The sequence below is a fragment of the Xyrauchen texanus genome, chromosome 39, assembly GCF_025860055.1.
Source record: "Xyrauchen texanus isolate HMW12.3.18 chromosome 39, RBS_HiC_50CHRs, whole genome shotgun sequence".
NCBI lineage: Eukaryota > Metazoa > Chordata > Actinopteri > Cypriniformes > Catostomidae > Xyrauchen > Xyrauchen texanus.
This window is the reverse complement of record NC_068314.1, coordinates 17,091,394-17,105,028: the sequence shown is the minus strand read 5'-3', so window position 1 is coordinate 17,105,028 and position 13,635 is coordinate 17,091,394. Positions and strand designations below refer to the sequence as shown.

Sequence of the window (13,635 nt, the reverse complement as noted above, 5' to 3'; positions counted from 1 at the left end):
TGTGGAGAGAAGAGGCGGCCTCTGTGACGTTGGCCACGGTAGTTCCAGAGAGGGCGGAGCTCGGACCGGAGGTAAACAAAGCTCGCAATCTCAACACCCCGGTTACTTGTGGAGACCACTTCTCACCGCGTCAACTCACAGAGGTTTCCGATTTACAAATGGAATTTGCAGACGTGTTTTCTCCTCTATTTTTATTCGACCTTGGATTTAACAAAGGGTTATTGGCAGATCCCCTTGACACCAATGTCCCGTGAGAAAACAGCCTTCACGACGCCGTTTGGATTACACCAATTTGTGACGCTTCCTTTCGGTTTGTTTGGGGCCCCGGCTACGTTTCAGCAACTGATGGATCGGATCCTCAGACCTCACACCGCGTATGCCGCTGCCTATTTAGATGATATTATCATTTATAGCAATGATTGGCAGCAGCACATGCAACATCTGAGGGCCGTCCTGAGATCGCTGCGGCGGGCGGGGCTCACAGCAAACCCTAAGAAGTGCGTGATTGGGCGTGTGGAGGTACAGTATCTGGGGTTCCACTTGGGTCATGGCCAGGTGCGTCCCCAAATTGATAAGACCGCGGCGATTGCGACTTGCCCTAGACCCAAGACCAAAAAGGGGGTGAGGCAGTTCCTGGGGCTGGCTGGCTATTACAGACTTTTTGTGCCTAATTATTCGGATGTCACCAGCCCGCTGACTGACCTCACTAAAAAGGGGGCTCCAGATCCGGTCCAATGGTCGGAGCAGTGCCAACAGGCGTTTACACAGATTAAAGCTGCACTTTGTGGGGGGCCGCTTTTGCATACACCTAACTTCTCTCTCCCCTTTGTATTACAGACGGACGCTTCAGACAGAGGGCTGGGGGCCGTACTCTCGCAGGTGGTGGAGGGAGAGGAGCACCCGGTGCTGTACATTAGCCGGAAGCTCTCCTTGAGGGAGACCAAGTACAGCACCGTAGAGAAGGAGGGTCTGGCCATCAAGTGGGCGGTCCTCACTCTCCGTTACTACCTGCTGGGGCGGGCCTTAACCCTCTGCTCGGATCATGCCCCACTGCAGTGGCTCCACCGCATGAAAGATACTAACGCCCGGATCACCCGTTGGTATCTGGCACTCCAGCCTTTTAAGTTCAAGGTGGTCCACAGACCGGGGGTGCAGATGGCTGCCGCTGACTTCCTCTCCAGAAATGGGGGGGGAGTGGTAGGCAGGGCGGATGGCGCCCCGGCCTGAGTCGGGCGGTGGGGGTATGTGGCAGCGGGGGCGTGGTCAAGCGCCCGTCCGGGAGAGAAAAGCGGTAAGGGCGCTTACACCTGAGCTAAATTAAGCCTAACACCTGTGTCTAATTGCAGTAGCGTGAGGAGAGCGGATAAAAGCCAGCAGCCACAGAGCTTCGGGAGAGAGCCCGACAACAAGGCCAAGAATACTTGTGTGTCACAGACATATATACAGTGAGGAAAATAAGTATTTGAACACCCTGCTATTTTGCAAGTTCTCCCACTTGGAAATCATGGAGGGGTCTGAAATTGTCATCGTAGGTGCATGTCCACTGTGAGAGACATAATCTAAAAAAAAAAAATCCAGAAATCACAATGTATGATTTTTTTAACAATTTATTTGTATGATACAGCTGCAAATAAGTATTTGAACACCTGTCTATCAGCTAGAATTCTGACCCTCAAAGACCTGTTAGTCTGCCTTTAAAATGTCCACCTCCACTCCATTTATTATCCTAAATTAGATGCACCTGTTTGAGGTCGTTAGCTGCATAAAGACACCTGTCCACCCCATACTATCAGTAAGAATCCAACTACTAACATGGCCAAGACCAAAGAGCTGTCCAAAGACACTAGAGACAAAATTGTACACCTCCACAAGGCTGGAAAGGACTACGGGAAATTGCCAAGCAGCTTGGTGAAAAAAGGTCCACTGTTGGAGCAATCATTAGAAAATGGAAGAAGCTAAACATGACTGTCAATCTCCCTCGGACTGGGGCTCCATGCAAGATCTCACCTCGTGGGGTCTCAATGATCCTAAGAAAGGTGAGAAATCAGCCCAGAACTACACGGGAGGAGCTGGTCAATGACCTGAAAAGAGCTGGGACCACCGTTTCCAAGGTTACTGTTGGTAATACACTAAGACGTCATGGTTTGAAATCATGCATGGCACGGAAGGTTCCCCTGCTTAAACCAGCACATGTCAAGGCCGTCTTAAGTTTGCCAATGACCATTTGGATGATCCAGAGGAGTCATGGGAGAAAGTCATGTGGTCAGATGAGACCAAAATAGAACTTTTTGGTCATAATTCCACTAAACGTGTTTGGAGGAAGAAGAATGATGAGTACATCCCAAGAACACCATCCCTACTGTGAAGCATGGGGGTGGTAGCATCATGCTTTGGGGGTGTTTTTCTGCACATGGGACAGGGCTGACTGCACTGTATTAAGGAGAGGATGACCGGGGCCATGTATTGCGAGATTTTGGGGAACAACCTCCTTCCCTCAGTTAGAGCATTGAAGATGGGTCGAGGCTGGGTCTTCCAACATGACAATGACCCGAAGCACACAGCCAGGATAACCAAGGAGTGGCTCTGTAAGAAGCATATCAAGGTCCTGGCATGGCCTAGCCAGTCTCCAGACCTAAACCCAATAGAGAATCTTTGGAGGGAGCTCAAACTCCGTGTTTCTCAGTGACAGCCCAGAAACCTTACTGATCTAGAGAAGATCTGTGTGGAGGAGTGGGCCAAAATCCCTCCTGCAGTGTGTGCAAACCTGGTGAAAAACTACAGGAAACGTTTGACCTCTGTAATTGCAAACAAAGGCTACTGTACCAAATATTAACATTGATTTTCTCAGGTGTTCAAATACTTATTTGCAGCTGTATCATACAAATAAATAGTTAAAAAATCATACATTGTGATTTCTGGATTTTTTTTTTTAGATTATGTCTCTCACAGTGGACATGCACCTACGATGACAATTTCAGACCCCTCCATGATTTCCAAGTGGGAGAACTTGCAAAATAGCAGGGTGTTCAAATACTTATTTTCCTCACTGTATATATACATAAATTAAGCTGAGAAAATAAAGCTTACCCCTTAAGCTGACGCCTGTTTCCGTCCCTTCCTTGGTCCGTTTCACACTGATATTTTGGTTTCTAAATGTCTCTTGAAATCTATAAAGCCAATAATTCACAGCACTGTGGTTGGCACAAACCATGGATAATCATAGTTTGTGGCACCCACAAGACTTTGAATTATTGCCTTGGTACTCACAAGTGAATCCACATTTCATGTAGTCTGGGTTCTGGTTCTTGATTTGAGGATGAGGGGCTGTCAAGCAAATTGTCTTTGTTGGCATCTGCCTAATTTGGCTTGCTTCTACCAAGCGACTGATGAATTTTTCCAAAATGACAGAGTTTGATTGGCTGCATGGCCTTGGAGGAAAACAATAAAAGATATGGGAAGTGTTTTCTCCTCTCTATTTCATTAGCAGTGCATTATTATATGGTTAGTTGGATTTTATTATCCGTAACCTTCTCAAAGAGACCTGCAACCCAGCAGCTGTGGACCACTGAGCTAAATTAAAGGTTAATTCTCCATTATTCCTTTTAGGGAGGGAAAGTACGGCCATGCAGCATGCTTTGGCCTGCAACCGGGCTGTTTGCTTCCGGATGGAACCAGGCAAATGGCTGTGGCTGCCATGGTGGCTAATTTCAGCAAGCCCACTGCTGATGCTCCGTCTCTGCTGCAGCACGATGAGGTGGAAACATACTTCCATGAATTTGGACATGTGATGCACCAGCTCTGTGCCCAGGTCCGAATGAAGTCCTTCAAAGTCACATATCCAAACATATATTGGGTATTATTTACACTGTATTGCAACAATTTACAGTTTGTTCAAAAATATGGATGTACTTTTGTTTGTTCAGACTGACTTTGCTATGTTCAGCGGGACTCATGTGGAGCGGGATTTCGTGGAGGCTCCATCTCAGATGTTGGAGAACTGGGTCTGGGAGAGGGAGCCACTGCAGCGCATGTCCAAACACTACAAAACAGGAAACGCCATTCCAGAGGAGCTTCTGGACAAGCTCATGAAGTCCAGACTCGCTAACACGGGTAACCAGAAAGACAGAACAGACAGTGGTCATTTTGACATACACCTGGTACTGATTACATTCTAGTTAGAAGAATTTGAATTACACTTGAATTGAATTAGACATTTGCTCCAGTTTTCATACATTTCAAATAAAACTCTAGATACATTTAAAAATCTTACTTCATGATATATTTATTTCCTTCCTGTACATCAGGGTTGTTTAACTTGAGGCAGATTGTTCTGGCTAAGGTGGACCAGGCTTTGCACACTAAGGGTGGGGTTGACCCAGCTGAGGAGTATGCTAAACTCTGCCTGGACATCCTGGGAATCCCTGCTTCATCAGGTAAAATTTGATTTTGATCTAGATTGGATGTGCAATAATTAGATATAACATATCGTTGTTGTCTGATAATTTTTTTTTGGAAAAACTCTTTCTCATAAACAGTCTTACAAAATGAATCGAAAAATAACATAATTAGTCACATTTAGCACAATAAATGGAATTCTATTACACCACATCTGTTAGTGAACTGTTCGATATTTTAACTGGACTTGCATGGATTTTTGTTAGCGAATGTCAAAATACAATCTGAAATCGAAATATATCTGAAATGTTTCTCATGATCTTAAAAATCTTTTGATCTGAAGGCGTATGCTTAAATGTTTGAAATTAGTTTTGTAGACAAAAATATAATTGTGCCACCATATTAATTTATTTTATTATAAAACTAAAATGTAATAAAAAAAAAATTTTTTTGAAATTGATGACTTGGACCATATTAATAAAGAAAAGCAGGCAATAAGTGGCCAACATAGATGCGAACTCCTTCAATACTGTTTAAAAAGCATCACAGAGTGATACCTCAAGAAGTTGTTTGAGAAAATGTCAAGCGTACATGTCTGCAAATTCTAGGCAAAGGGTGACTACTTTGAAGATGCTAAAATATAACAGTTATATACTGTATAACTCTGCAAAAAAAAAAAAAGTGTCCCTTTTTCAGGACACTGTATTTTAAAGATAATTTTGTAAAAATCCAAATAACTTTACAGATCTTAATTGTAAAGGGTTTAAACAATGTTTTCCATGCTTGTTCAATGAACCATGAACAATTAATGAACATACACCTGTGGTACGGTCGTTAAGACACTAACAGCTTGCAGACGGAAGGCAATGAAGATCACGGTTATAAAAACTTGGGACACTAAAGAGACCTTTCTTCTGACTCTGGAAAAACATTAAAAGAAAGATGCCCAGGGTCGCTGCTCATCTGTGTGAATGTGCCTTATTAAGGGTGTGACGAGATCTCGTGTTACGATTGTTGTGATGGCGTGATGGAGTGTGAGGGTGAACTTAGTATTGAAGATGCCCCTGCCACTTTTAAATCATTTGTGTGGCAACATTTTGGTTTTCCTCCGGAAATAAGAAATGGCGAAAGAGTGACAGACAAGAGGAACACAATATGTAAACATTGTAAGAAAATAATGCCGTACACCGCGGCTAACACGAGCACTATGCAAAAACGCATACAGAACCACCACAGCTCTCTACTACAGCTCTGCTGCACCTGTGACGAAAACATTAAAAGGGCAAACAACTCTAAATGCCTTTGCATCTCTTCCACCGTCAAGTGCAAGAGCCACGGCAATAACGAGAGACATCGTCGTTTTCATTGCAGCTGATATGAGGCCATTTTCTGTGGTGGAAAATCTGGGATTTCGGCAACTCCTCCGCACACTGGAACCGTCGACATGCTTATATTCTTGAAAAAGAACATGACCATATCTTAGGCTGTTCTGTGTAGTTAATTTATCTCTTTTTCATGCTTGAAGAAAAAATTTGTTTCTGTTTGCACTTGTAGTTTTGAGAGAGCAGTACTTTGATTATGGATACACTTACTGTTTGCATTTAAAGTGTTATTTCTGTTATTTATGTATTTATTTTATTTATACTGTTATTTTTTTTATGTTCAATTTGTGGAAAGGAGTTAGATTTCTCATGTGAAGTCGTACAGGGGAGAAGCCAGTCGGTAGAGTTTATAGCAAAACATTTTGCAGTGTTTGCATGTCCTTTAATGCATATAATTCATTAAAATAGAAGTAAAATAACATTCATTACAAGTTGATTTCAAAATGCACCTAAATTGTTTTGCATTTTGTGATTTTCAGTTGAATAAAAGACTATTTTCCATTCATATATTTCATCATTGAGGATTTCTTAAAAATTGTGTAAAAATCTCGTCTTGTCTCGTTCTCGTGAACCCAATCTCGTGTCGTGTCTTGTCACAGCCCTATGCCTTATGTATGCTGCATGGAGGCATGAGGACTGCAGAGGTGGCCAGGGCAATAAATTGCAATGTCCGTACTGTGAGACGCTTAAGGAAGCGCTACAGGGAGACAGGAAGGACAGCTGATCATCGTCGCAGTGGCAGACCACGTGTAACCACATCTGCACCGGATCGGTACATCCAAATATCACACCTGCGGGACAGGTACAGGATGGCAACAACAAATGCCCAAGTTAGACCAGGAATGCACAGTCCCTCCATCAGTGTTCAGACCGTCCGCAATAGGCTGAGAGAGGGCTGAAGGCTTGTAGGCCTGTTGTAAGGCAGGCCCTTACCAGACATCACCGGCAACAATGTTGCCTATGGGCACAAACCCACCTTCGCAGGACCAGACAGAACTGGCAAAAAGTGCTCTTCACTAACTACGTTTCCATCCAAGGATATTTTGCATAAAATATTTTAGCGCATCAAAATATAAATGATGGAAATGCTACATTTCGCATAAATTTCACAAGTTTCAACATTCACATTTTCCCATTTAACTCTTAGCGCATAAACTATATCGATACTTCAAATGTTGCGAAAAACTGTGGAAAAATGTTTTGTCGAGAAAATTGGCATTAACGCAAAAATGGAGTGTCACATGACATTTTACCGCAATAGTTAGCTTGTGTTAATCATGACGACAAGGTATACATCTTTGAAAGCCAATTTATTGTACATTATTGTGGATTGATCTTAATGGTGTATAGATCCAATCTGCAAACATGACAATTCCAGGAGTGACAACACACATCTTGTATCGTTAACATCGACAAGTGCACAGAGAACAAATGAATGGCCACTGCGTTTAATTTAATCATGTTAGACATCCGTTTATTTATTAAATTTGCTTTTACACGCCATTTCAAAATAATAATGATTTGAATAAAATAATGAAAAAATAATATTTTAAAATAAATATAAATACACAATACTAGGAGAAAAGCTTCAGTGTGCTTTTTTTGGAACACTTAACTCGAAGCCCAATTCTATTAAATTATTGTTTAGCTTTTGAAAAAATGCTGGCAAAATTCCCTGTATTAAATTAAATAAATGTACCAAACGTTAATATATAAAAAGCTATTATATATATATATATATATATATATATATATATATATATATATATATATATATATATATATATATATACACATGCCTGTCTTTACACAAACTTATATTAACCTTATCCTGTTCTGCAGATGAATAAAGTCGGCTGAATAACACAGAATGTTCTGCACTTTTTTCAAGAATATAAACTTGAATCAGAACTATTTTTCAGATGCTGAGTTCACTTTCAGAAAACAAGCTTTTGAACATTTTAAAATGTTTAAATATTTTAAATCTAACCCTCTTTACCTCAGATCGCATTTGCTGAGCTTCTTCAGAAAATGTCAATTGCATTATGACATTAAATACATTTTAGATGTCAATCAAGTTCAGTTGGTTGTTAAAAGTTGCTGGAGAAATATGCAGGAAATAATGCAGTTGTGATGGCGATGCTTTAAATGCTTGTTCAAATTAGCCTATTGAATATCAGGAATGTATCATATGTAAACCCTGATACTACACCGCATAAATGTTTCTTTAATAGCTGTGCACACAGCATATACACATCGATGGATGGTCATTATACTAAGACCTGTTATACTTATACTAGGACATGTTACGCGTCAGGTGAGCTCAGGTGTGTTAGTGGTTCCATCTGCAAGGTCCAATTGTATGGCAAGAACAGTATTAGTTAGATCGTCATCTGCTTGGAATAAATTGGATTTAAAAACAAGGCATATATCCAACATATGTAATTTTAAAAAGACTCTAAAACAGATCACAATTAATAGTATTACATCAGTTAATTTGTGACTGTTTATAGGTACTGATATTGTCAAATGCTGTATGAGTGTGAATGTGTATATGTGGATAAATGTATACATGCGGTAATGTTATATGAATGTTTTATTTATGTATGTTATATTTGTGTATTTTTTTTTTTCCCCAACTTTTTTTTTTTTATTTGCATTTCTTAAATTTCACAATGAAAAAAAAAAAAAAAAACAACAACAACAAAACTAGTAGGGTACTACAAATACAGGTCTTCCATTTGTTTCATACATTTGAGTGAGTTACATAACAAGTCCATTTCCACCATCGTATTTTACATTTATGTGCTTCCAGTCTCAGGTCATGGGTCATTTTTTCCATTGCACATATTTCCTCCATGATATTCCTCCATTGGTCCAGACTCAAAGGTTCACTTTTCAACCAATTCCTCGTTATAACTTTCTTACTTGATTATATTTGTGTATTTTAACTGTACATTTGTTTCAGTAGTTTTATGGGCCCCAGGAAGACTAGCAACCACATTGTGGAAGCTAATTGGGACCCAAATAAATAAATAAGACCGAAAATTTCCCCTGCTACTTGGTTGAGGTTTCCAGCTTGAACAGCACCATGACGATTCGCTTTTTTGGACGAAATCGGCGGCAACCTGCGATATGTGCAACAACAGGACCAATAGTACAGTCCCGTACAGCTTGTATACAGTGCATCCGGAAAGTATTCGCAGCGTTATAGCCTTATTCCAAAATGTATTAAATCCATTATTTTCCTCAAAATTCTACAAACAATACCCCATAATGACGACTTGAAAGAAGATTGTTTGAAATCTTTTCAAATTTACTAAAAATAAAAAAAAACAAATAAATCACACGTACATAAGTATTCACAGCCTTTGTTCAGCACTCAAAATTGAGCTCAAGTGCATCCTGTTTCCACTGATCATCCTTGAGTTGTTTCAACAACTTGATTGGAGTCCACCTGTGGTAAATTCAGTTGACTGGACATGATTTGGAAAGGCACACACCTGTCTATATAAGGTCCCACAGTTAACGGTGCATGTCAGAGCACAAACCAAGCCATGAAGTCCAAGGAATTGTCTGTAGACCTCCGAGACAGGATTGTATCGAGGCACAGATCTGGGAAAATGTACAGAAACATTTCTGCAGCATTGAAGGTCCCAATGAGCACAGTGGCCTCCATCATCCGTAAATGGAAGTTTGGTACCACCAGGACTCTTCCTAGAGCTGGCTGCCCAGCCAAACGGAGCAATCGGGGGAGAAGGACCTTTGTCAGGGAGGTGACCAAGAACCCGATGGTCACTCTGACAGAGCTCCAGTGTTTCTCTGTGGAGAGAGGAGAACCTTCCAGAAGAAAAACCATCTCTGCAGCACTCCACCAATCAGGCCTGTATGGTAGAGTGGCCAGACGGAAGCCACTCCTTAGTAAAAGGCACATGACAGCCCGCCTGGAGTTTGCCAAAAGGCACCTGAAGGACTCTGAGAAACAAATATTGAACTCTGGCCTGAATGGCAAGCGTCATGTCTGGAGGAAACCAGGCTCAGCTCATCACCTGGCCAATACCATCCCTACAGTGAAGCATGGTGGTTGCAGCATCATGCTGTGGGTATGTTTTTCAGTGGCAGGAACTGGGAGACTAGTCAGAATTGAGGGAAAGATAAATGCAGCAATGTACAGAGACATCCTTGATGAAAACCTGCTCCAGAGCACTCTGGACCTCAGATTGGGGCAAAGGTTCATCTTCCAACAGGACAACGACCCTAAGCGCACAGCCAAGATAACAAAGGAGTGGCTACAGGACAACTCTGTGAATGTCTTTGAGTGGCCCAGCCAGAGCCCAGACTTGAACCCGATTGAACATCTCTGGAGAGATCTGAAAATGGCTGTGCACCAACGCTCCCCATCCAACCTAATGGAGCTTGAGAGGTCCCGCAAAGAAGAATGGGAGAAACTGCCCAAAAATTGGTGTGCCAAGCTTGTAGCATCATCTCAGGTGTGAATTGGGAGCAGGTGTGTTAAATTTGCTGTCATCGCTCTCACACTCCCTCAAACTGGTCACTAAAGTTCAACATGGCACCTCATGGCAAAGAACTCTCTGAGGATCTGAAAAAAAGAATTGTTGCTCTACATAAAGATGGCCTAGGCTATAAGAAGATTGCCAAGACCCTGACACTGAGCTGTAGCACGGTGGCCAAGACCATACAGTGGTTAAACAGGACAGGTTCCACTCAGAACAGACCTCGCCATGGTCGACCAAAGAAGTTGAGTGCACATGCTCAGCGTCATATCCAGAGGTTGTCTTTGGGAAATGGACGTATGAGTGCTGCCAGCATTGCTGCAGAGGTTGAAGGGATGGTGGGTCAGCCTGTCAGCGCTCAGACCATATGCCGCACACTGGATCAAATTGGTCTGCATGGCTGTCATCCCAGAAGGAAGCCTCTTCTAAAGCTGATGCACAAGAAAGCCTGCAAACAGTTTGCTGAAGACAATAGACTAAGGACATGGATTACTGGAACAATGTCCTGTGGTCTGATGAGACTAAGATACATTTATTTGGTTCAGATGGTGTCAAGCGTGTGTGGCTGAAACCAGGGGAGGAGTACAAAGACAAGTGTGTCTTGCCTACAGTCAAGCATGGTGGTGGGAGTGTCCTGGTCTTGGGCTGCATGAGTGCTGCCGGCACTGGGGAGCTACAGTTCATTGAGGGAACTATGAATGCCAACATGTACTGGCATTCACCCACCTAGACAATAAGGACTCATACGTTCGAATGCTGTTCATAGATTTCAGCTCAGCATTCAACACAATCATTCCCCAGCACCTGATTGGAAAGCTGAACCTGCTGGGCCTGGACACCTCCCTCTGCAACTGGATCCTGGACTTCCTGACTGGGAGACCTCAGTCAGTCCGGATCGGGAACAGCATCTCCACCACACTGAGCACTGGGGCCCCCCAGGGCTGTGTGCTCAGTCCACTGCTGTTCACTCTGCTGACTCACGACTGTGCAGCAATGCACAGCTCGAATCACATCATCAAGTTCGCCGATGACACGACCGTGGTGGGTCTCATCAGCAAGAACAACGAGTCAGCATACAGAGAGGAGGTGCAGCGGCTGACGAACTGGTGTAGAGCCAACAACCTGTCCCTGAATGTCGACAAAACAAAAGAGATGGTTGTTGACTTTAGGAGAGCACAAGGTGAACACACTCCGCTGAACATCGACGGCTCCTCTGTGGAGATCGTCAAGAGCACCAAATTCCTTGGTGTTCACCTGGCGGAGAACCTCACCTGGTCCCTCAACACCAGCTCTATCACCAAGAAAGCCCAGCAGCGTCTCTACTTTCTTCGAAGGCTGAGGAAAGCACATCTCCCAACCCCCATCCTCACTACATTCTATAGAGGGACTATTGAGAGCATCCTGAGCAGCTGCATCACTGCCTGGTTTGGGACTTGCACCGCTTCGACCGCAAAGCCCTGCAGAGGATAGTGAGGACAGCTGAGAAGATCATTGGGGTCTCTCTTCCCTCCATCAAAGACATTTACAAAAAACACTGTATCCACAGAAGCAACCAGCATTGTGGACTGACCCCACACACCCCTCACACAAACTCTTTACCCTCCTCCCGCCTGGCAAGAGGTACCGAAGCATTCGGGCCCTCACGCCAGACTGTGTAACAGCTTCTTCCCCAAGCCATCAGACTTCTCAATACTCAGAGACTGGTTTGACACACACGTGTCCTGAGTTGCACTTTAATAACTGTCACTTTATAACTGTCTGCTACCTCAATAACTGCTATGTGCATAGAACATTATCTCATAGTATGTTATGTTTACATTTTTAGAAACTGTCATCTTTTGCACTACTGAGTACTGGTCGGCGCTGCACTGTCTATTGTCCTGTTCATTGTCAGTAATTTGTTGTACTGTCCTGTACTTTTTGCACATGTTTGCACGCACTTTATATAGGTATATATAGGTAGTTTATATAGGTATTTTATTTCGTTGTGTAGTCTCATGTGGTCCTATGTTGGTCCTTTGTTGTTTTTATGTAGCACCATGGTCCTGGAGGAACGTTGTCTCGTTTTGCTGTGTACTGTACTAACTGTATATGGTTGAAACGACAATAAAAACCACTTGACTTGACTTGTACTGTGACATACTGAAGCAGAGCATGATCCCCTCCCATCGGAGACTGGGCCGCAGGGCAGTATTCCAGCATGATAATGACACCAAACACACCTCCAAGATGACCACTTCCTTGCTAAAGAAGCTGAGAGTGAAAGTGATGGACTGGCCAAGCATGTCTCCAGACCTAAACCCTATTGAGCATCTGTGGGGCATCCTCAAACGGAAGGTGGAGGAGCACAAGGTCTCTAACATCCACCAGCTCTGTGATGTCGTCATGGAGGAGTGGAAGAGGACTCCAGTGGCAACCTGTGAAGCTCTGGTGAACTCCATGCCCAAGAGGGTTAAAGCAGTGCTGGAAAATAATGGTGGCAACACAAAGTATTGACACTTTGGGCCCAATTTTGACATTTTTACCTAGGGGTGTACTCATTTTTGTTGCCAGCGGGTTAGACATTAATGGCTGTGTGTTATTTTGAGGGGACAGCAAATTTACACTGTTATACAAGCTGTACACTCACTACTTTAAAATGTAGCAAAGTGTAATTTCTTCAGTGTTGATGAAAAGATATAATCAAATATTTACAAAAATGTGAGTGCTGTACTCACTTTTGTGTGATTTTGTGTGTGTGTGCGTGTGTGTGTGTGCGTGTGTGTGTGTGTGTGTGTGTGTGTGTGTGTGGCCGTATATGTATACATACATACATACATACATACACACACACTCACTGAGCACTTTAATAGGAACACCTGTACACTGACTAATTTGTGATTGTATAATCAGCCAATTGTTTGGCTGCAGTGCATAAAATCATGCAGATATGGGCCAGGAGCTTCAGTTAATGTTCACATCAACCATCAGAATGGGGAAAATTTTGATCTCTGTGATTTCGACTGTGGCATGATTGTTGGTACCAGATGGTCTGGTTTGATTATTTTTGTAACCGCTGATCTCCTGGGAATATGGGAGTTCACTCAGAATGGTGCCAAAAAAAAAAAAAAAAAAACATCCAGTGAAGAGGCAGTTCTGCAAACGGAAATGCCTTGTTGATGAGTGAGGTCAACAGAGAATGACCAGACAGGTTCAACCTGACAGAAATGCTACGGTAACTCAGTTAACCTCTCTGTACAGTTGTATCAGATTCTCCGAATATTCAACATGTCACACTTTGAGACAGATGGGCTACAACAGCATAAGGCAATGTCAGGTTTCCCTTCTGTCTACCAAGAACAGAA

At 42.8% G+C, this 13,635-nt stretch overlaps 1 protein-coding gene across 1 annotated transcript in view; it reads left to right on the top strand.

Annotated features, from left to right (window-relative positions):
- The window catches only part of thop1 (thimet oligopeptidase 1), a 29,971-nt gene that overhangs the window by 14,904 nt on the left and 1,432 nt on the right, over positions 1–13,635 (top strand). Inside the window, exons 9-11 of the mRNA XM_052111310.1 lie at positions 3,607–3,808; positions 3,924–4,110; positions 4,305–4,433. Coding sequence (XP_051967270.1) covers positions 3,607–3,808; positions 3,924–4,110; positions 4,305–4,433 — 518 coding nt within the window. The remainder of the gene's footprint in view (positions 1–3,606; positions 3,809–3,923; positions 4,111–4,304; positions 4,434–13,635) is intronic.